We start from the raw sequence: 17505 nt of genomic DNA, 5'->3' as shown, positions 1-17505 counted from the left end.
ACATACTACATCTTCACTCAAAATGAAGAAGTGAATTTATTTTGTGAATTACGAGTTAAAATAAAGTGAGGCTGCAATATATATATATATATATATATACATATATATATATATATATATATATACTTATATATATATATATATATATATATATATATATATATATACATATATACATATATATACATATACATATACATATACATATACATATACATATACATATACATATATATAGGTAGATACTGTAATGTCACATTGTGTGTGTGTGTGTGTGTGTGTGTGTGTGTGTGTGTGTGTGTGTGTGTGTGTGTGTGTGTGTGTGTGTGTGTGTGTGTGTGTGTGTGTGTGTGTGTCCGTGTCCCAAGACCCAAAAAGAAAACACTGAGATTTGCTTAGTCATCGGGCTGGTCGAGATTATGAGGAGAGAGAGAGAGAGATGGAAGAGAGGTAGGGGAGAGAGATGAAAGAAAAAGGAAGTCAGCCGCCCGGGATTAGTAGAGAAAGGGATTCTTCTGGGAAGTGTGCAGTAAAATATTCATCACAGGCTCCCATCATCAGCCCCCCATCAGCGTTTCAGCAGCGGCCAGGACCCTACAGGTCCAGGGGTGGATGAAAAGGGCAGAGGGATGGGGATGGGGGATGGGGGGTGGGGTGCTCGGGGCACACTCGGTGGTGCAGAATGCCGACAGGGAGAGTTGAACACAATTATAATTTATGGATACTTACCCTAGTTCTGATGTTAATGCACCACGTTTGTCTCATTTACATTTTAGGCTAATATTTGGATTTGCAGCAGGACACCAGGCACCACCTGGATCACCATGGGGCCCTTAATGTCCTGGGTGTGCTCGTAAATTAATTACGCTCCCCAATGTGATTTGGATTATGCCCCCATGGAAAAAAGTACAAGGGAATCCGATTGAATTTAATGACGGCAATCATTCAGTCACAGTAGGTGGCACTTTTTTTCTCCTTCGTCAAATGGTGAATATTTAGCTTTTGAGAAATCTTTGAGGAATTTGCAGAATTTCGTGACACGTTTGAAATTAGTAAAGTCCCACTTTTTGTTGGAGAAGACATTTTCCGCCATAAAGTTGGAATTTAAGAGGATTTATAACGGTTTTCGTCCGGGCTTAACATGAAGTGGGCTAGGGTTTGGTTTCATCAAACCAATACTGTGCACCCATTTAGGGGTGGGGGGGGCACAGAAATTCAGCTGAATGTGTATTTAAAAAGACATTCTGGCATGACGAGCCCATTGAGTATGGCTCATGATTTTCTGGACATTTTCTCTATGTACGTTAATATCATATCTGGCCTCGGCGCCGATGGCCTAGCGGTTAAGGCGCATACCACGTAGTCTCTACTGCAGCAAGTCACGGGCTCAATTCTCAAGCCCGATGGCCTTTGATGCATATCACTCCCTCTCCCTGTTTCCCGCACACTTTACTGTACTATCTGAATAAATGCAGAAAAGCCCCAAAACTATACATATCACATATGAGAAAGTTATTTATGCTAACTTTAAAGTTACACATAACATGAATGATGATGCATGGTGAGAGTTATGGTACTTACACACCAGCTACCATTTTGTGAGGATATGAGTGCACTTCATCAAATGGTGGAGAGTTCATTTGGGAGAGAAGCTCTTCATATATTATCCCTAATTTCAATGGTTACTGATCCTGTAAGGGAATAAATGAGCCCAAACCACCACCCTCATTCAACCCGTCAGTTCGTCATTACTGTGCATATGGCTGCTACGGCATCATACTCTGAGCACTGAGTCATGAACGAGTTTAACCCATTAAGACCTGAGGACGACTCGATGCAAATGCCTTCTAAATCCTAACAGTTTTCTGAAAATCGTATGTTTCTTTATCAGTGATTCTCAAACGCTTTCATGTTTTTTTATCGGACCACCCAAAATGATATGTATTTGGCCGCCGAACCCCATCTCAAAATGTTGTTCCAGGGACCCCCCAGACACAAATATTTGAGTAAAACATGTTTGCTTTAAATGGACTTTCAAGATTTTTCAAAAATAGCAAATCTACAAGCTCTGAATAACCAAACAATGTGCTATATATAGCTAAAATCTAAAGCTATATGCTTTACCGGTTTTAATGGGTTAATGCCCTCTACCAAGATGATTGTAACCACACACCACTATCATCCAAACAGATATTATATCAACACAGATATTGTCTGATATAAAATACACTTTTGAAATGATTTGTCATGTGTTTCATTTAGTCATGACTCGTGAGGATTTTTTAACCGTATGATGAATCATCATAATATTATGATTCATCATACGGTTAAACAATCCTACGCTCATATTATGAGCAACCCACTCTCACCTTTCTAGTTTTTGTGAATTCTCCCGTCCAGAACTAACGCAGCTATACTCCTACATTCCCATGTGGTTCTGTCAGCTGTGGTTTCTACCGATCGCAGCCTTGTTAAGGGAATATCTCACTTCACAACATGTTTGGGGTAATGTTAACGTCTACTGAGCACCCCGGACAGTTTTTAAGTTGCTTGATTCAGTATTTAGATATTTGATATTAATTTAATCAGACACACCCCGTTCCTATACAAACCCATTGTAACTTCAAACTCCATTTTAATGATGATAGATTCATCGAAAACATACTACGTGAGGGGGCCATGTTTTTTCGATGACTTTTTTCATATATATTTTTTTAATTTTCCCCCCCAAATTATAGTAAATGAAAAAAGTTCGTCACCAGAAGTCACCAGAACCAAGGACGAGTGTTTTCGATGAATCTAACATGGTTAAAATGTGTTTGAAGTTACAATGGGTTTGTAAAGGAAGGTGGCGTGTCTGATAAAATGAATATGAAATATCTAAATACTGAATAAAGCAACTTAAAAACTGTCCGGAGTGCTCACAAAAGCCTGAGTAGACATTGAAATGACCCCAAACATGTTTGAAAGTGAAAGATCCCTTTAAGGTGAATTTGTGTTCAAAATCTTTACAGGGAATATATATATATATATATATATATAACCCAGTATACCTGTATATCCAGGCTCAATGGAAGAAACGTGCACACTCTGTACGACATAACATCCACTCTTGTGGATTTCAGGACTTTATTGAGCAATAAAAAATATACACCGAAGGAAAATACCATTTCCTTTTTCCCTTATAGTTGTGTCTCCATCCCCAAAATTCTATTGAATACTTCCAGAATGAACGACCCACGATCCAAAGTGACGACATGTAAAAAGAAAAAAAGAACAGAAAACAGGGGGAGCGGTCCGTCTGGTCAGCAGTAGTAGAAGTTAGAACAACCAGAACATTTCTGGTCCTTTTTGAATGGTTTCATGTAAACTTGACGAAAAAAAAAAGATATTTTTCCGGGTTTTTGTATTTTTTTCTTTTTTAAATAAAACTGCAGGTTTTGGTTTTGAACGGCATCAAAGGGTAAAAGGGGGTGGGGGGTAAAATCCAGTCACAAGTCGAATCACAGGCTTGGGGGAGTCGCCGCAACTAGGTCGTCATATCCGAGTCTGCCTCAGACTCCACCCTGTATAGTTCCGCCAGTTTCTGGAACTGGGGCCCCCAGTCGTCCAGGTAGGTGTAATCCTGCTCTGAGCGCTGCTCCTGCTCCTGCAGCTGCTCCTGCCGCTGCTGCTCCTGCTCCTGCCGCTGCTCCTGCTGCTCCTGCTGCTCCTGCTGCTCCTGCTGCTCTGACATTCCAGGTGAGTCCAAGGAGCTGATGGAGCCCGCCGGTGAGCCCTGGCCCTCATACGCGTAGGTCTGTAGCGAGTCGTAGGGCGGCCCGCTCGTGTCGGCGTCCGCCTCCGCCAGTCTCTGCTCGATGAACTCGTGCACGTCGACCTTGTCCAGCACGAGCTCGTCGTCCTCCGCCGGCGCCGCCGCCGAGGAGGCGGGGCTGCTGGCGTTGCCTCTGCGCAGGCCAGAGCGCAGGGGCGGCGGAGGGCGAGGGCCAGCGCCGCACCGTTGCCGCCTGGCATCCGGGCGCACGTCCCGCCGGAACTTGAACTCGTCCGCCGAGCCGGCCCGGGGTTCGGCGCCCGCGGGGTTGCGCAGCGCTGTGATGTCGAAGGCCTCCGTGTCCTCCTCGCCACCGCCCTCGTCGTCGTACGTGACCACGTTCTCCCGCACGTCCTCCTCGGAGATGATGAGCGGCTCCTTCCTGCCCCGCCGCAATGTGATGAAAAGGACCACGATGGCTGCAAGAAACAGCAGACAATTAGAGGAGGAAGCATGTTAACCAGTATAGAAAGTTTATCATATACATACATACATATGGTACACGCACGCACGCACGCGCGCACACACACACACACACACACACACACACACACACACACACACACACACACACACACACACACACACACACACACACACACACACACACACACACACACACACACACACATACATACATACATTTATGGAGTTAATGTGTAATACCACCAGAATTGCAAAACAGAACATAGCTGTAAATACAATATATGCAATTCCAGAAATTGACAATCTTCAATGAACAAAACGCTTTTGTAGTTCAGTAAAACAAATGAAATGTCAATGACAATGAGAGACACAGAGAGAGAGAGAGAGAGGAGAAATAGGAGCTTCTGTAAACCTCGGTAATGAAAACAACAACAACAAAACGCTTAGTTGAGCAACGCTGCATCATAATGGCAGAAGTGAATGTGGTTACAACGCCCGGGATGATGGTATGCTAATGCCACTCGCCGCATGTGCCCGTGTTGTTTGCTAATTCACAGCTCATAACAGATTAACACGCCGTGCTTCGTAAACAGCTATGCGAAACGAGCGGGGGCACTGCGTCCGCCGCTCTTTTCATGCGCACATTCATCCCGCTTTCTGTCAGGACACCAAAGCTAACCGAGCATTGAGAAGTCGTAAATCAGCAAATGCACATTCGCTGCCATTAGCATTCGCAGCAATGGTTCTCGAAATGCAGCGCTGGCAGCGCTGATGAGAACACGCTCATTAGTGCCTTTGGATCTGGTGTAACATTGCATCACATCCAGCCAAAACATTGCAACTTCAGAGGCACACAACCATATGGCACACAGTGACAGCATACAGTGGTAATCATTGTACAAGTCCTCCATCCACACACTCCATATTCTGCATTCATTGGTGCTGTATCCTGAATTTGGTGGTGTATATACAATATTATACACTGCAGAGGCCAACCTCTTACAGTACATTTATCCTGCATCTATAATGCATCACTACTCTGTGCAGAGGTAATTACTGCACAAGTAATGTGTAGAGTTGCTGCAAAGCACTACTTTATGACATAACATTTTACATGGATTAAACTGGGGGTTTTCAAATGTTCAAACACAAATATTTTGTGCCAGGGACCCCGTCCCCAATACAATACGATTTGCGTTGTTAAAATTATCAAAAATAAAGCCAAAAAAAAGCAAGATATATATACTTTTTTTGTGAAAGTTGCAGATCTACAAGCTCACAACGTGTTGTGATACATTGGGAGCAATTTTCAAATAGCCAATCTAATATATGAAGAAGTTGTTCATGTAAAAGCAACTGAAGAGCAACCGAAGAGCATGAACTGCAGTTGTAGATCGTGAAGGCTGCGGTAAACAGCTACATTAAATCTGTGCACAGTCTATTTATCTCCCATGGCATTAGATGCATTCGCTAAACAGAGGACCCCCCCCCCAGGCCCCCCTACAGTACTGTATATGCTCCAACTCTGCTACAGCGCCATACAGTACATATCATTTACCAGAGCAAATGATACGTATAGAGCTGCAAGCAGATGCTGTATCTTTTTCTTCCCCGATAAGTAGCTTGCTTGCAAGTGTGCAGGGAAGTCTTGAGCGAAGGTGTCGCACACAGTGACATTTGATGACATGATATGGCTCAGAGCCTAACGCAAAAGGTTGAAAATTTTTTCAGCTTTGATGAGGAAACCCTGGAGCAGTTTTAGCAGTGGTGGGTGTAGGTTTATGTCTGGTTCAAAGAGACAGAGAGAGAGACAGAGAGAGAGACAGAGAGACAGATAGAGAGACAGAGAGAGTAGAGCGAGACATAGAGACAGAGAGATGTGATGGACATACAGAAAGAGCGAAGAGCGGTGCAGGAGGAACGAGAGAGAGAGAGAGACAGAGATAGAGACATAGAGAAAGAGAGACACAGAGAGAAAAGAAAGCAGTACAGAGAAGAGTTTGTGAATTATAAAGGATGTAGAGGTTAAGGCCATAGCTTTCATATACTGTAGGCGACGTGCCTTGAGCCTTTGATGCCAGTATTTCTTTTCATGAAACTCCCTTTGTGATCCTGTGACATGCTGTGGAGACAACTGATTAAAACAAAAAATATGTGTATACACCGTGTGTGTGTGTGTGTGTGTGTGTGTGTGTGTGTGTGTGTGTGTGTGTGTGTGCGTGCGTGCGTGCGTGCGTGCGTGCGTGCGTGCGTGCGTGCGTGCGTGCGTGCGTGCGTGCGAGGGAGAGATTTCTTTATAGGGATACACTGCTCAATGCGGTTCTGTTACTGGAAACTTCCCACAGCTGATGAGCTTCCAACAGCAAAAGAAACAAAAAAGCAATCAATGGTGAACAAGTCAAGATGACAGGCAAAGATACTGCTGAATTGAACCTCTCTAGGCCGTGTCCGTGTGAGTGATGTGATGTATCTGACATGGACGGCAATGTTCTCCCTGACACGGCTTTTTCCAAACACTTTTGTTAACACACTTGCTTCCTTTCTCTGTCTCACACTCTCTCCTCCTGTGCTCCCTGTGTCAAGATCTCTCTCTCTCTCTCTCTCTCTCTCTCTCTCTCTCTCTCTCTCTCTCTCTCTCTCTCTCTCTCTCTCTATATCGTTTTCCTTTAAAGCCACCATCAGGCCAACGTTTACATTATTAAATCGATACTTAGGGTGCTCGGTTCTGATTGTTTGAGACCTGTTGTAAAATACTCTAAAACACCTATATCACCACATACTGTAAATCAGTATCACTGTGCCAACAGCATATGTACAATATTCACTGTACCATTGGATGGATATATGGATATATTTCTATTCACAATTTTATATTTCCTAGGATGACAGTGGAATTGGAGCACTCTTTTTTTCGTTTGATAGATATTGCGTATCATTCGGAAATTGCCTAGCAACCTACTGTCTGGCACGTAATGATATTGTACTTGAAAAACTGTTTTAGATGGGATATTTCAAGATTTTCATGTTGTCATATTATGTGGTAACCGTTTTAGAAAACCAATAACCCACGCAAGGCCGCTTTTTTAGTAATTTAATAAAAGCTTTACTTCTACTTCTAATAAATGCTTTACTTAACACATGGTAGCTATTGCATACCGTTCAGAGTTTACATAGCAACTTGCTTGTTAAATGGGATATGTCTGTGATTTTCATGTTTCCATATGTGGTAACGGTTTTATAAAAGCTACAAGTCACTTGAGGCCATGTTTTATAGTAATTTAACAGTTAAGGGGGTTGTAGGCACTCCACACAAGGGCCTATGGGGCCTATCATTATTAAATTGTTTAATTTGCACCCAAGATACATCTAATGGCTGGATTGCCATGACACTAAATTAATTCATGATCATGATAGAATGAACCCGACCCGATTTTGGTGACCCCATAGCATTTCCCCTAGTGCCAACCTCAGGTCAAAATGACTTTTACACAGTTATACTGTATCTCAATCTAATAGGAAGATTTCAGCTTGAACTTTATTGATTTTCTGTCACTAAATGATATTTCAAATTTGCATTTATCTATGTATTTATTTGTTGCCCCACTAGTGAGAGCCTGGGTCTCGATTTGGGATTTCCAATGTTGGATCAGTTTAAACCACTTTGTTTCTGGATGGAGCAGCACATCCTCCACTGCAATGTCGTGGTCATGATGAGGACCATGACTCAGGCCTGCTGGAGCGGTTCTACGGGCATATAACGAGTCATTTGTTCATTCATAACTATTTTCGGCACACTATGGTTGGTGAACCCTAAAACTTCTTTATCTTCCAAATGTGTTCTGTCGAATGTCTGTGCTGTAATCTTTCTCATCTTTAACATTTGAATTTCAAACTGTCTCGATACTCGACCTGTCCCTCTTTTCATCATTACGGTCTATCATCCCCCAGGTCGACTCGGGGACTTCCTTGAGGAGCTGGATCAGCTCCTTCCCAGAAAATGACACTCCTGTCATTCTACTGGGTGACTTCAACCTACAGTACCTGCAGATAAACATCTTCAAGTTACTTCTCTTCCTCGTCCTCATTCGACCTCTCCTCACTGCATTCTCCTCCTACCCATAGAGCTGCTAATGCAATGGACCTTGTGTTCTCTAAAGCGGACAATTACCAAGACTGACGAGATCTGTCAGTGCCCAACAGTCATTGCTTTTACCTTGTATTATAGCTAACTAGACCATACCCGGTGAAGTGCGCAGGCGAAAGTAGTTGCAAACGTGGGGTTATTGCACGTCCTGTCGCGCGTCTCCCCCCGCGTGTCGTGAAATTATAGGAGGATTAGAATAGAATAACATAAAAACGAAAAACGAAATATTTTGATATTAATAAAACCTCACAAAGAATAAGTCAATAGGTTATTCATAATCATAATAAGATAAGATAAAGTCTGACTATCTGATGAGAGAAGTGTTACATTACATTACAGTCTAAATGACTACTAATCACCAGAAGTCTTAAGTGCATTCTCTTCTAAAATGAGCAACTAAGAGTATACCTAGCGCTAAGGTAAAAGTGCAATATATCAGCTACCTACTTTCTTAAGCAGATGAGACTAATAGGAAAATCAAATGAGCAAGAGCTAAAACAAAAAAATGTATCGAATAAACAAGATCCAATAAAACAATAAAAGTGTTATGCACATCAAAGAATAATGAAGAGACAAAAAGGAACTATGTTGCTGCCTACTGCAGCAACACAAAAGGAGTCACAAAACTATATTCTGGGGTGTCATGCCCTTAGCGTCACATCAAAATGTGGTAATAGTTGGCACTCGGAAGTAGGTGCCAGCTCAATAAAGTCAGGTTGGTACTGTAGCTGCTGGTTGCAATTCTCAAAAGGTCAACATGGTAGTCATCGCTAGTCGCTGCTGATCTGTACTTATGCTTGAAAACATTTATGTGAGAAACAGAGCACACACTCTTCCTGTTTTTAACCGATTGGGAGTATACAACCTCCTTACACAGACAGCTGATTCACGCAAACCCTTCTTCCCTGACAACCCCCTTACAAACAGCAGATTCACGTGAACCTAGCCTATTTCTATTATGCCGACTGTGTGTATGAGGCAGAACAGGCTCATATAAGGACTGACCATCTGTTACCTCTGTGTACTACTGAACCAGTATAAATGTGTGTTAGGAGGCTTGAGAGAGACACTATGTCTCTCAGTGTTGAGATGATGTCCAGAATAAAGATGGAGTTTGAGCCCTAACATTGCAGTCCTGCTTCTTCCTGAGCTAACATAAAAAAAACTTCCATTACAGTCATCGAACACCATTCTGATGAAAACACACAGTTAGTCCACCGAAATCCTCTCACATCTACTCTGTGTCACTGTTCTGCACTGAAGGCTGTTGGTGACATACATGATTTCAGTGCTGTTCTTCAATAAACAAACAGACTGCCAAACGAATCCTTGGCAGTTGAAAGCAATGACTAATTGAATATTTTGCCATCCGAAAAATAATTTATTGCGTTTGGCGAGAAAGTGGCACACTCAATAGGAGGTTGCGTTAACTTTGACAACCGGATTTGCGGAAAAACAGATGGTGTTCATGGTAGATGTTTCAGTTAATTTTGTCTTTAGTATTCAATTTTCTTTTTGACTGAAAAGTTTTGTCAAATGATTTGTGGTTTGTGAAAGTGTCATTCCAAGTTGCCCTTCTTTGCCATCACTGTGCAGATGTTGCTAATGAGACAAATAGTTTCATTCAACATGACCAAAAAAATGATTATCCTCCTAATCTGCATGGAAATGATGTGTTGTCTTCTGTCTCTTGGCATCGCTTCCCGCACTCCTTCTCAATACTGTCTCGTCTCATTAGCTGTGATTTAAAAGTAGTAGCCGAGTATTAGAGATGCGCGCATGGGCTTTTTCGTCACGTTTTTTCGTGCACACATGAATCATCCATCTGTCATCCAACCAAATTAGTTATTATGTTAAATATTATCCTATTTATAGACCCACACCGACCGAATCACTTTCTCATGTCGCAACTTTTGCATTATGGCATATTCAGCACTCGTAGGCAGGGTTAACAACTTCACTAAATAACTCCCACGCCTAACTTGTATTCCTCCCTTTTGGTTGGTTTTAAATTCTCTGTTAAGTTTGTCTCTCACTCTCACTTTAGCTGTTGTTGTTTTAGAATGGAAGGGCCCCAGGTGCCGGCACACACACACACACACACACACACACACACACACACACACACACACACACACACACACACACACACACACACACACACACACAAACACACACACACACACACACACACACACACACACACACACACACACACACACACACACACACACACACACACACACACACACACACACACACACACACACACACACACTACACACACACACACACACACACACACACAAAATAAAAACAAAACATTTTGCATCCGCCGGGTAGACCCCACGCAGCTGAAGAGGAAATTCCGTGCATGCTTTTAATAGAGGAGCACTGTGCAATGCTCCGTGTTTAATGTTTTCCAGAGACATTTGTGCTTTGTCGGTGCAGCAATAGACAGAAGGGAAAGGGTGGAGAAGACACACAGCATGTCTTGAGTTGCGTGCCACTCCCTATCCAAAGTCTCCATCTCTGCCTAATATTGGATCGCTGTGTGTCCTTTTTTGGAAAAAGGACCAGTTTGCTCTTCCCTGAGCACATTCCTCCATCAAATGCAGGAAAATGTGATACCAACTACCAAGTCACCACCATGTCATCACCGGGTGAACCTCCACGTAGCCGTCCTCATACCTGTCATTGATGCTTTCTCTCCACTTTCTCTCTCTGGTCCACAGCTCACCTTTCCTCCACCCTCCCTCTATTCATCCCTTCACCCACACTGCCCCCTATATCTCTTCTCAAAACCCCTCTTCTCTTCTCCTCTCCTCTCCTCTCCTCTCCTCTCCTCTCCTCTCCTCTCCTCTCCTCTCCTCTCCTCTCCTCTGGAAAATGGAACTAGGCTGGCAGAGGATGTGCTCTCTCTCCTCTCTCTCTCTCTCTCTCTCTCTCTCTCTCTCTCTCTCTCTCTCTCTCTCTCTCTCTCTCTCTCTCTCTCTCTCTCTCTCTCTCTCTCTCTCTCTCTCTCTCTCACCTTTTGTGTGTTGTTCTTGATTGATTTAATGCCTGTATATAATGCTAGATTTAATGCCTCCACTTCTTACCTCTACTTAAATCACGCAATGACCATTTATCTTATAGAGACTAATAATCCCACTATAATGCATGATAACAGTGATTATAAAGCATTACACATTTATTATAATGTATTACAACTATGCACATTATGCTACATTATGATCTTGGCCAAAAGAAACAGTCTGCTACCAATCTAAGTTATAAGCACTCATTATGTCTTTATGCCTAGCTTTATACTGTGCTATGATTATTGTTATTAATGTGATTATATTATGATTATTATTTTGACATGATTATTATAGTATTCATGACTTCATATAACTATAATTTTACAGTGTTACAAGCAGATTATAATGCATTATAAGGATGTTTGTAATGCATTATAAACACGGGATACATAGGAAGTGTAACCGTATGTTGCAATGCAACAAACTATCACATAACCTCACATAACATAACTTCACATCACGTCTCACCACACATCGCCACATACTATGACACGACACGTATGACGGCACACCACCACACAAAATGCCACATGCCACATGCCACCTACAAAGCAAGATGACGATGCACAGCAGGATGGCGATGAGGGCCCCCGTGCTGAGGCCTGCCGAGGACAAGAAGGCCTCTCCTTGGCACGTGCGCGCCCTCAAGTGGTTCCCCCGGCACGGGCACACGCGCAGGGTGAGCGTGCTGGTGCCGCTGAGCGAGGGCTCGCCGCCGTCCCACACCACGATGGGCAGCTCGTACACCTCCTGGCTCAGGTGGTTGAAGCGCCGGCGCCGCGCGATGATGCTAGCCGTGCTGTCTGCAAAACCAGAGAAGAACAGAACGCGGGACTTAGAAACAGAGGGACAGTCACGTGAGAGACAATGTGACTCTTGGAAGAAGTCAACGTGCACAGCACCTCCGTCTGTCTGTCTGTCTGCCTGTCTGCCTGTCTGTCTGTCTGCCTGCCTACCTGCGGTGGAGAAGTTCCACTCTCATCAGAGCCCCTTGCTTTGAAGACGGATGTGTCCTTGGATGCATTGTGAGTGAGCGCATGCAATGTTTAAGGCCTCACAATGAGCATGGCTGACCCCTTTGAGGAAAAGGGCATCTAGAAAACAGACATGGGACAATGGTATTGCTGTGTAACGTGGGATATTGATGTTCATGTTGATCTTCACGTCAAAGATACTAATTCATCGTCTGAATTATGAAAAAGCATCGGTTACTTTCTATTCTACCACTACTGTATGCCTACAATGGACAACTGCCGGCCTTCAAGCCTTCAAGAGAGTAAAAGCAAGGACAGAAAATTAAACGTTTTTCTTTTCTCCAGCCCCCAGATTTTCTCTGAACTTATATGTCACCAAATAATGTCTAGCTATGTTGCTGGTGAAGAAGACGGAAGATGCAGAGAATTGCGGCCACTAGTGGTTACCAGGAGGTTGGGGGGGGGGTTGTTCCCATCACAAGTAGACCAGGTAATCTGTTCTCACTCCTGATGAGTGTTAGCTAACTAAAATATTATAACTTTTCCCCCCTCAGTGCTTAGAAGATGGAAGCGGTTCAAGTTCTATACTTTTATTGAATATGGTAACAACTCTCACCGACTGTGACAAGAAGAAAGGAAAAGGGATTTGTATAGGGAAATTAAGCCTTTGCCTTTTCTCCTCCTAGACTCTCCAAGGACTGATGTAAGGTTTGAGTTCTTTGAAGTATTTTATTGACATACCACTGCTCTTGCTGCACTCCATTCTCCTCAAACATCTCCAGCAGGTAACAGGTTTAAAACCGAGGCGAATACACAAAAGGAAGTTGTTAAGCGAACGTAGAGCAAACTTTGTACTTGGAGGGCTTTGTTGTTGAACACTGTCAGTGAACAAGGTTCTGGTATTTCTTCAGTACGCCCTTTGTTCTCTGCCATACTGACTTCCGCCATTACCATAATTCTTAATTTTTTTTCGCTTACCGCTCCTTATTTGAGCAGCATACTGTAATTAAAATGATGAATCGGAGAAAGTGTGGTGAGGATGAGAGTGTTTTATACTGCCTTAGAACTCGGCTCTGAGTTCTGAATGCTAGACCCCGCCTACTCATATTCTGTCTGTATCTCCGCTGTTTATATTTCATCAAACTCTGACGTGCTTTGACATCATTTTTCTGGGAGCTTTTGCCATTTCTGTTGACAGACACAGTGGACAAAATGTGTGCCATCTCTCTCTATTAATGAATTGCCATCTTGGTTGTGTTTGAAGTAATATAGGTGCAATGACACAGACGAGACGAGTGCTACAGTAGACAGTCCATGTACGTTGCTGAGAGATTGCGGGTGTCTGACCAATAGAACATGATTTTCGGTTAAGAACATTCTTCGGCTGTTAGAACATCTTGGAGGTTCAAGAACTACCAACCAAAGTTCTGAAAGGCACTGCTGAATTTCTTATGGTGTAAAGTTATTTTTATTGACCAACTCTAGCCAAACAAATGTCTCCATACTGTATATATATAATATTTATATTTATGTACGCACACAAGCACAACCCACACACCAACTGCAATGCAGAATGCATGCTTCTAATCTTTCAACAAGTGCAATACTTATTAATACTATCTATTTATTCATGTACCCATGTTGCTATTCCAGTCTCTATCTTCAATAGCATACATTTCATATCATAAAAGGTTACTAGCTTCCCTATGCTTATCGTAATATTTGAGATGATGTGTAAATTATTTGTAAATGTGTATACTGTTATTCAGTCTTATGCACCAACCTCACCAAGACGGATTCTTTCATGTGCAAGCACACGTGCAAATGAAAGAATTCCGAGTCTGATTCAGTTCCTTCTGAAGTCTCCCAGCCTGTCTGAAGCTAGCACATTTCTCACTCTCCCTTATGCTGGCTTCTCTGTCCACCACAGCTAATTCATTTCCACGGTGCTTATTTAAAATATCACAGCTCTGCAAATGAACAGTTCACCTTGAACTTCCGCACAGAAGCTGCACTCAAATCACAATGCCACACAGAAAAATAGAGAGATAAACGCTTATAAAAGGCAAACGCAAGGAATGGAGAGAGACGGTGAGCGAGGTATGATGGAGAGATTCAGGGGAGGAGAGTAAGGAGCACAATGAAACAACACAATACATTCATTTACCCATCCACACACCACAAATAATACTTTTCACTTTTAATTGGATTATTATATAGCTTGATCTTGTATTAATATTTACCACATTGCCACCACATTTTGCAAAGTATAAAGTGTAATAAGAGGCTGCGGTGATGGCAGCTATCCCTTTCTCCCTGCTGGACCTGTCCTTGGCTTTACCCCCAAACAGCACTCGGTCTGGACCACCTGCTGTGAGCCTCCCCTTAGGGCTTCCAAGGCAATCCCTGGCCATAATCAGCATCACGAGCGAGCGAACACAGCCCCTTTATTTGTCTTTTAGTGTCGTGAGTTGGCCACGCGCCGCCACACCACAGCCTCACCGAGCACGCCGGAATCTAATTCCAGCAAGGAAACTCTATAATGCTCCACAGTCCAGGATATCGGACGGAACCACCAAAAGCCAAAGCTACAGCTACAGCACATGGCATGATGAGCCCTTGCCTTATTATCACCGTGGCAACCTTGGATGGAAACTGGTGGCAGAGAGAGAGAGAGAGAGAGAGAGACAGACTCAGACGTCTCAGATGACTAACTCCTGGTCTGATGTAACTTCTCATTCTAGTGTGATGTCTAGCAGGCAGGTGTTTCTCTTACATGTTCATAGAGAAATCCTCAGTGCTATCACAATGTGTTAAGAGTTCAGATCATGCGGGGCAATAGTTGAATCCTGAAAGGGCGCGGGCGGGGGAAAACATCCTCTTTATATTAGCAGTCTTTTTATTCCCCTCTCCGTTCTCCTCTCCTTCTGCTAAACTAAAGTACTCAGATATTTTACTCAAGAAAAGTAGCAATACCACGATGTATAAATACAAGTAAAAGGCCTGTGTTCAAAATGTTACTTGAGTAAAAGTACAAAAGTATTGGCATCAAAATATACTAAAAGTACTAAAAGTAAAAGTACTAGGATGTTTGAAAATAGCAGATCTACAAGCTCACAACGGGTCACGGTGCGACACGCTGTGAGCTTGTAGATACATCTGAGATGTAATGGAGTAGAGGTAAAAGTAAACCCCCCACCGGAGGTCTCGCTAGACGAGATTTCAATCTCGTCTAGCGAGACCTCCGGTGGGGCGCATTCAAGACAATCACATTGCATAGTGTTCTGTCACTATGAACGTCAGATCTCACCCAAAAAAAACTATCTGAAACATGCGATCTAGCGCAAGGCCTATTGGAGCGCGTTTTAACTCCCGGGATGGAGTTATGACATTTTTCTACTGAATCATTCATCCTAGGATATCATAACATCATAGAAAAAACGTGGTCCAAAATTCCCCTTCAAGTACAGTACTTAAGTAAATGTACTTGTAATTACTTGTAGTTACTTTCCACCACTGCTTACTCTGCACTGAAAAAAAAAGAAAATGAAAAAACGAACATAACACCTCATAGCACCGTGCTGTCGTACTGCGGCTGCACTGAGCCTCCACCTTCCCACTCCAATCGCCTGCTCCCATCTACGCATAATTAGAATGATCGACAGTTGGAATGACAAGACGCACTTCAAGCTTTATTAACTCTGCCTCAGTATCACCCTATCAGCAAGCGGATGCGTGGGCGGGGCGGGGGGGCTTCGTGAAAGAGCAGGAGAGGGGAAAGGGGGCTTGTAGAAGGAGGGAAGGAAGGAAGGAAGGAAGGAAGGAAGGAGAATTAGACAGGGAGGGGCAGAGATGCAAATACCGAGCTGAGAGAGGAGACGTGTGTGCGTGCGCGAGAGAGAGAGAGAGAGAGAGAGAGAGAGAGAGAGATTGACAGATATGAAGCTAGAAATGGCGAGGAGAACAGCGAGGCGGACTGAGGCACAGAGCCTGCTTAGTATTCACCACCAGAGCCTTGTTAAACTCTCGAGCAACGACCACGCGGCAGCGCTGCATCCCGACACATATGGTCGTCGAACCCGACTCCTGCCAGAAACCTCCTTGTGCTCCTTGATTAACGCTGCGTTGAACCGAGCCGAGCATGGGGGACTTTAGGACTTAACAGTGAGGCTGAAAGTAGCACGGTCGCAGTTTTAGCTGCGAGTGTGACAGGACAGCTCACAGCTCTGCAGTATGTAGGCCAGGTGCCTTCCAGGGAATATGCAGATGGTCTAACAGCATCCAACGTTTTGTAAACCTCAGGGTTGATGCTATTTACTATTACATCTATTGTTTAACAGTGAGGTTTCCAGTCAAACTGCACATGAGGGTACTGGCAGAAAAACGGGTCATGGATTTAGTTTCAAGCGCAGTACCACCTTAATCTTGAGGTCCTATAGTTTTATTGTCACATACTGTAACGAAGGACCAGTGTTGTGTGGGCACGCGTGCATGCATGTCCATCTGTCCGTCGATGTGTGTGTCCGTCTGTCTATGAGTAACTATAATCTTCGGCACCGTTGGACCGATTGGCGTGAAGCTTTGCACGCACACTCCCAGTAGGCCAAGGAATAATCTCTGCCACATTTTTTCAAATCGGCCTCACAGTGGCACTAACAGGCCGCTTCACCTTTCAGCCATTAACTCATTCACTGCTAGAGTAAATGAATAAATAAATCAGCCACTATTTTTCGTTTTCGTTTTTTTCCATTTTTCGTTTTCCTTACCTTTTCAACTAGTCACAGAATAGCGAGGAGCGCCATCTAGCATATAAACCCACCAAAACACGTCAAACACGTCAGTGGTGGTGTGGGCTTTGGAAAAAACTTGTCAAACACTAATAATGACTTAACTCTTGAACTGTAGGTTGTACAATCAAAATTTCCCCTGGATTCCTTGGCTCATTACGCAACTCTCTACATTTTGTGCTTTCTTCAAAACACGCTTTTTGTTACTATGCCTATAGATTTGGTCCAAAGCTCACAAGAAATCTCTGTGGTCATATGATCAAGATATATCTGC

The 17505-nt window shown here is 43.3% G+C and overlaps 1 protein-coding gene across 1 annotated transcript in view; it reads right to left on the bottom strand.

Annotated features, from left to right (window-relative positions):
* Positions 1–3529: 3529 nt before the first annotated feature.
* The window catches only part of LOC311038571 (cadherin-18), a gene marked incomplete at both ends in the record, with an annotated part of 121736 nt that continues 107760 nt past the window's right edge, over positions 3530–17505 (bottom strand). The window contains 2 exons of the mRNA XM_084048144.1: positions 3530–4236; positions 12019–12273. Of these exons, the coding sequence (XP_083904270.1) occupies positions 3530–4236; positions 12019–12273 (962 nt within the window). The remainder of the gene's footprint in view (positions 4237–12018; positions 12274–17505) is intronic.

This window comes from Gymnoscopelus microlampas, assembly GCF_963454915.1.
Source record: "Gymnoscopelus microlampas genome assembly, chromosome: 22".
In the NCBI taxonomy this organism is placed as follows: Eukaryota; Metazoa; Chordata; class Actinopteri; order Myctophiformes; family Myctophidae; genus Gymnoscopelus; species Gymnoscopelus microlampas.
The sequence above is the reverse complement of the archived record's forward strand: the minus strand, read 5'-3'. Positions and strand labels throughout refer to the sequence as shown.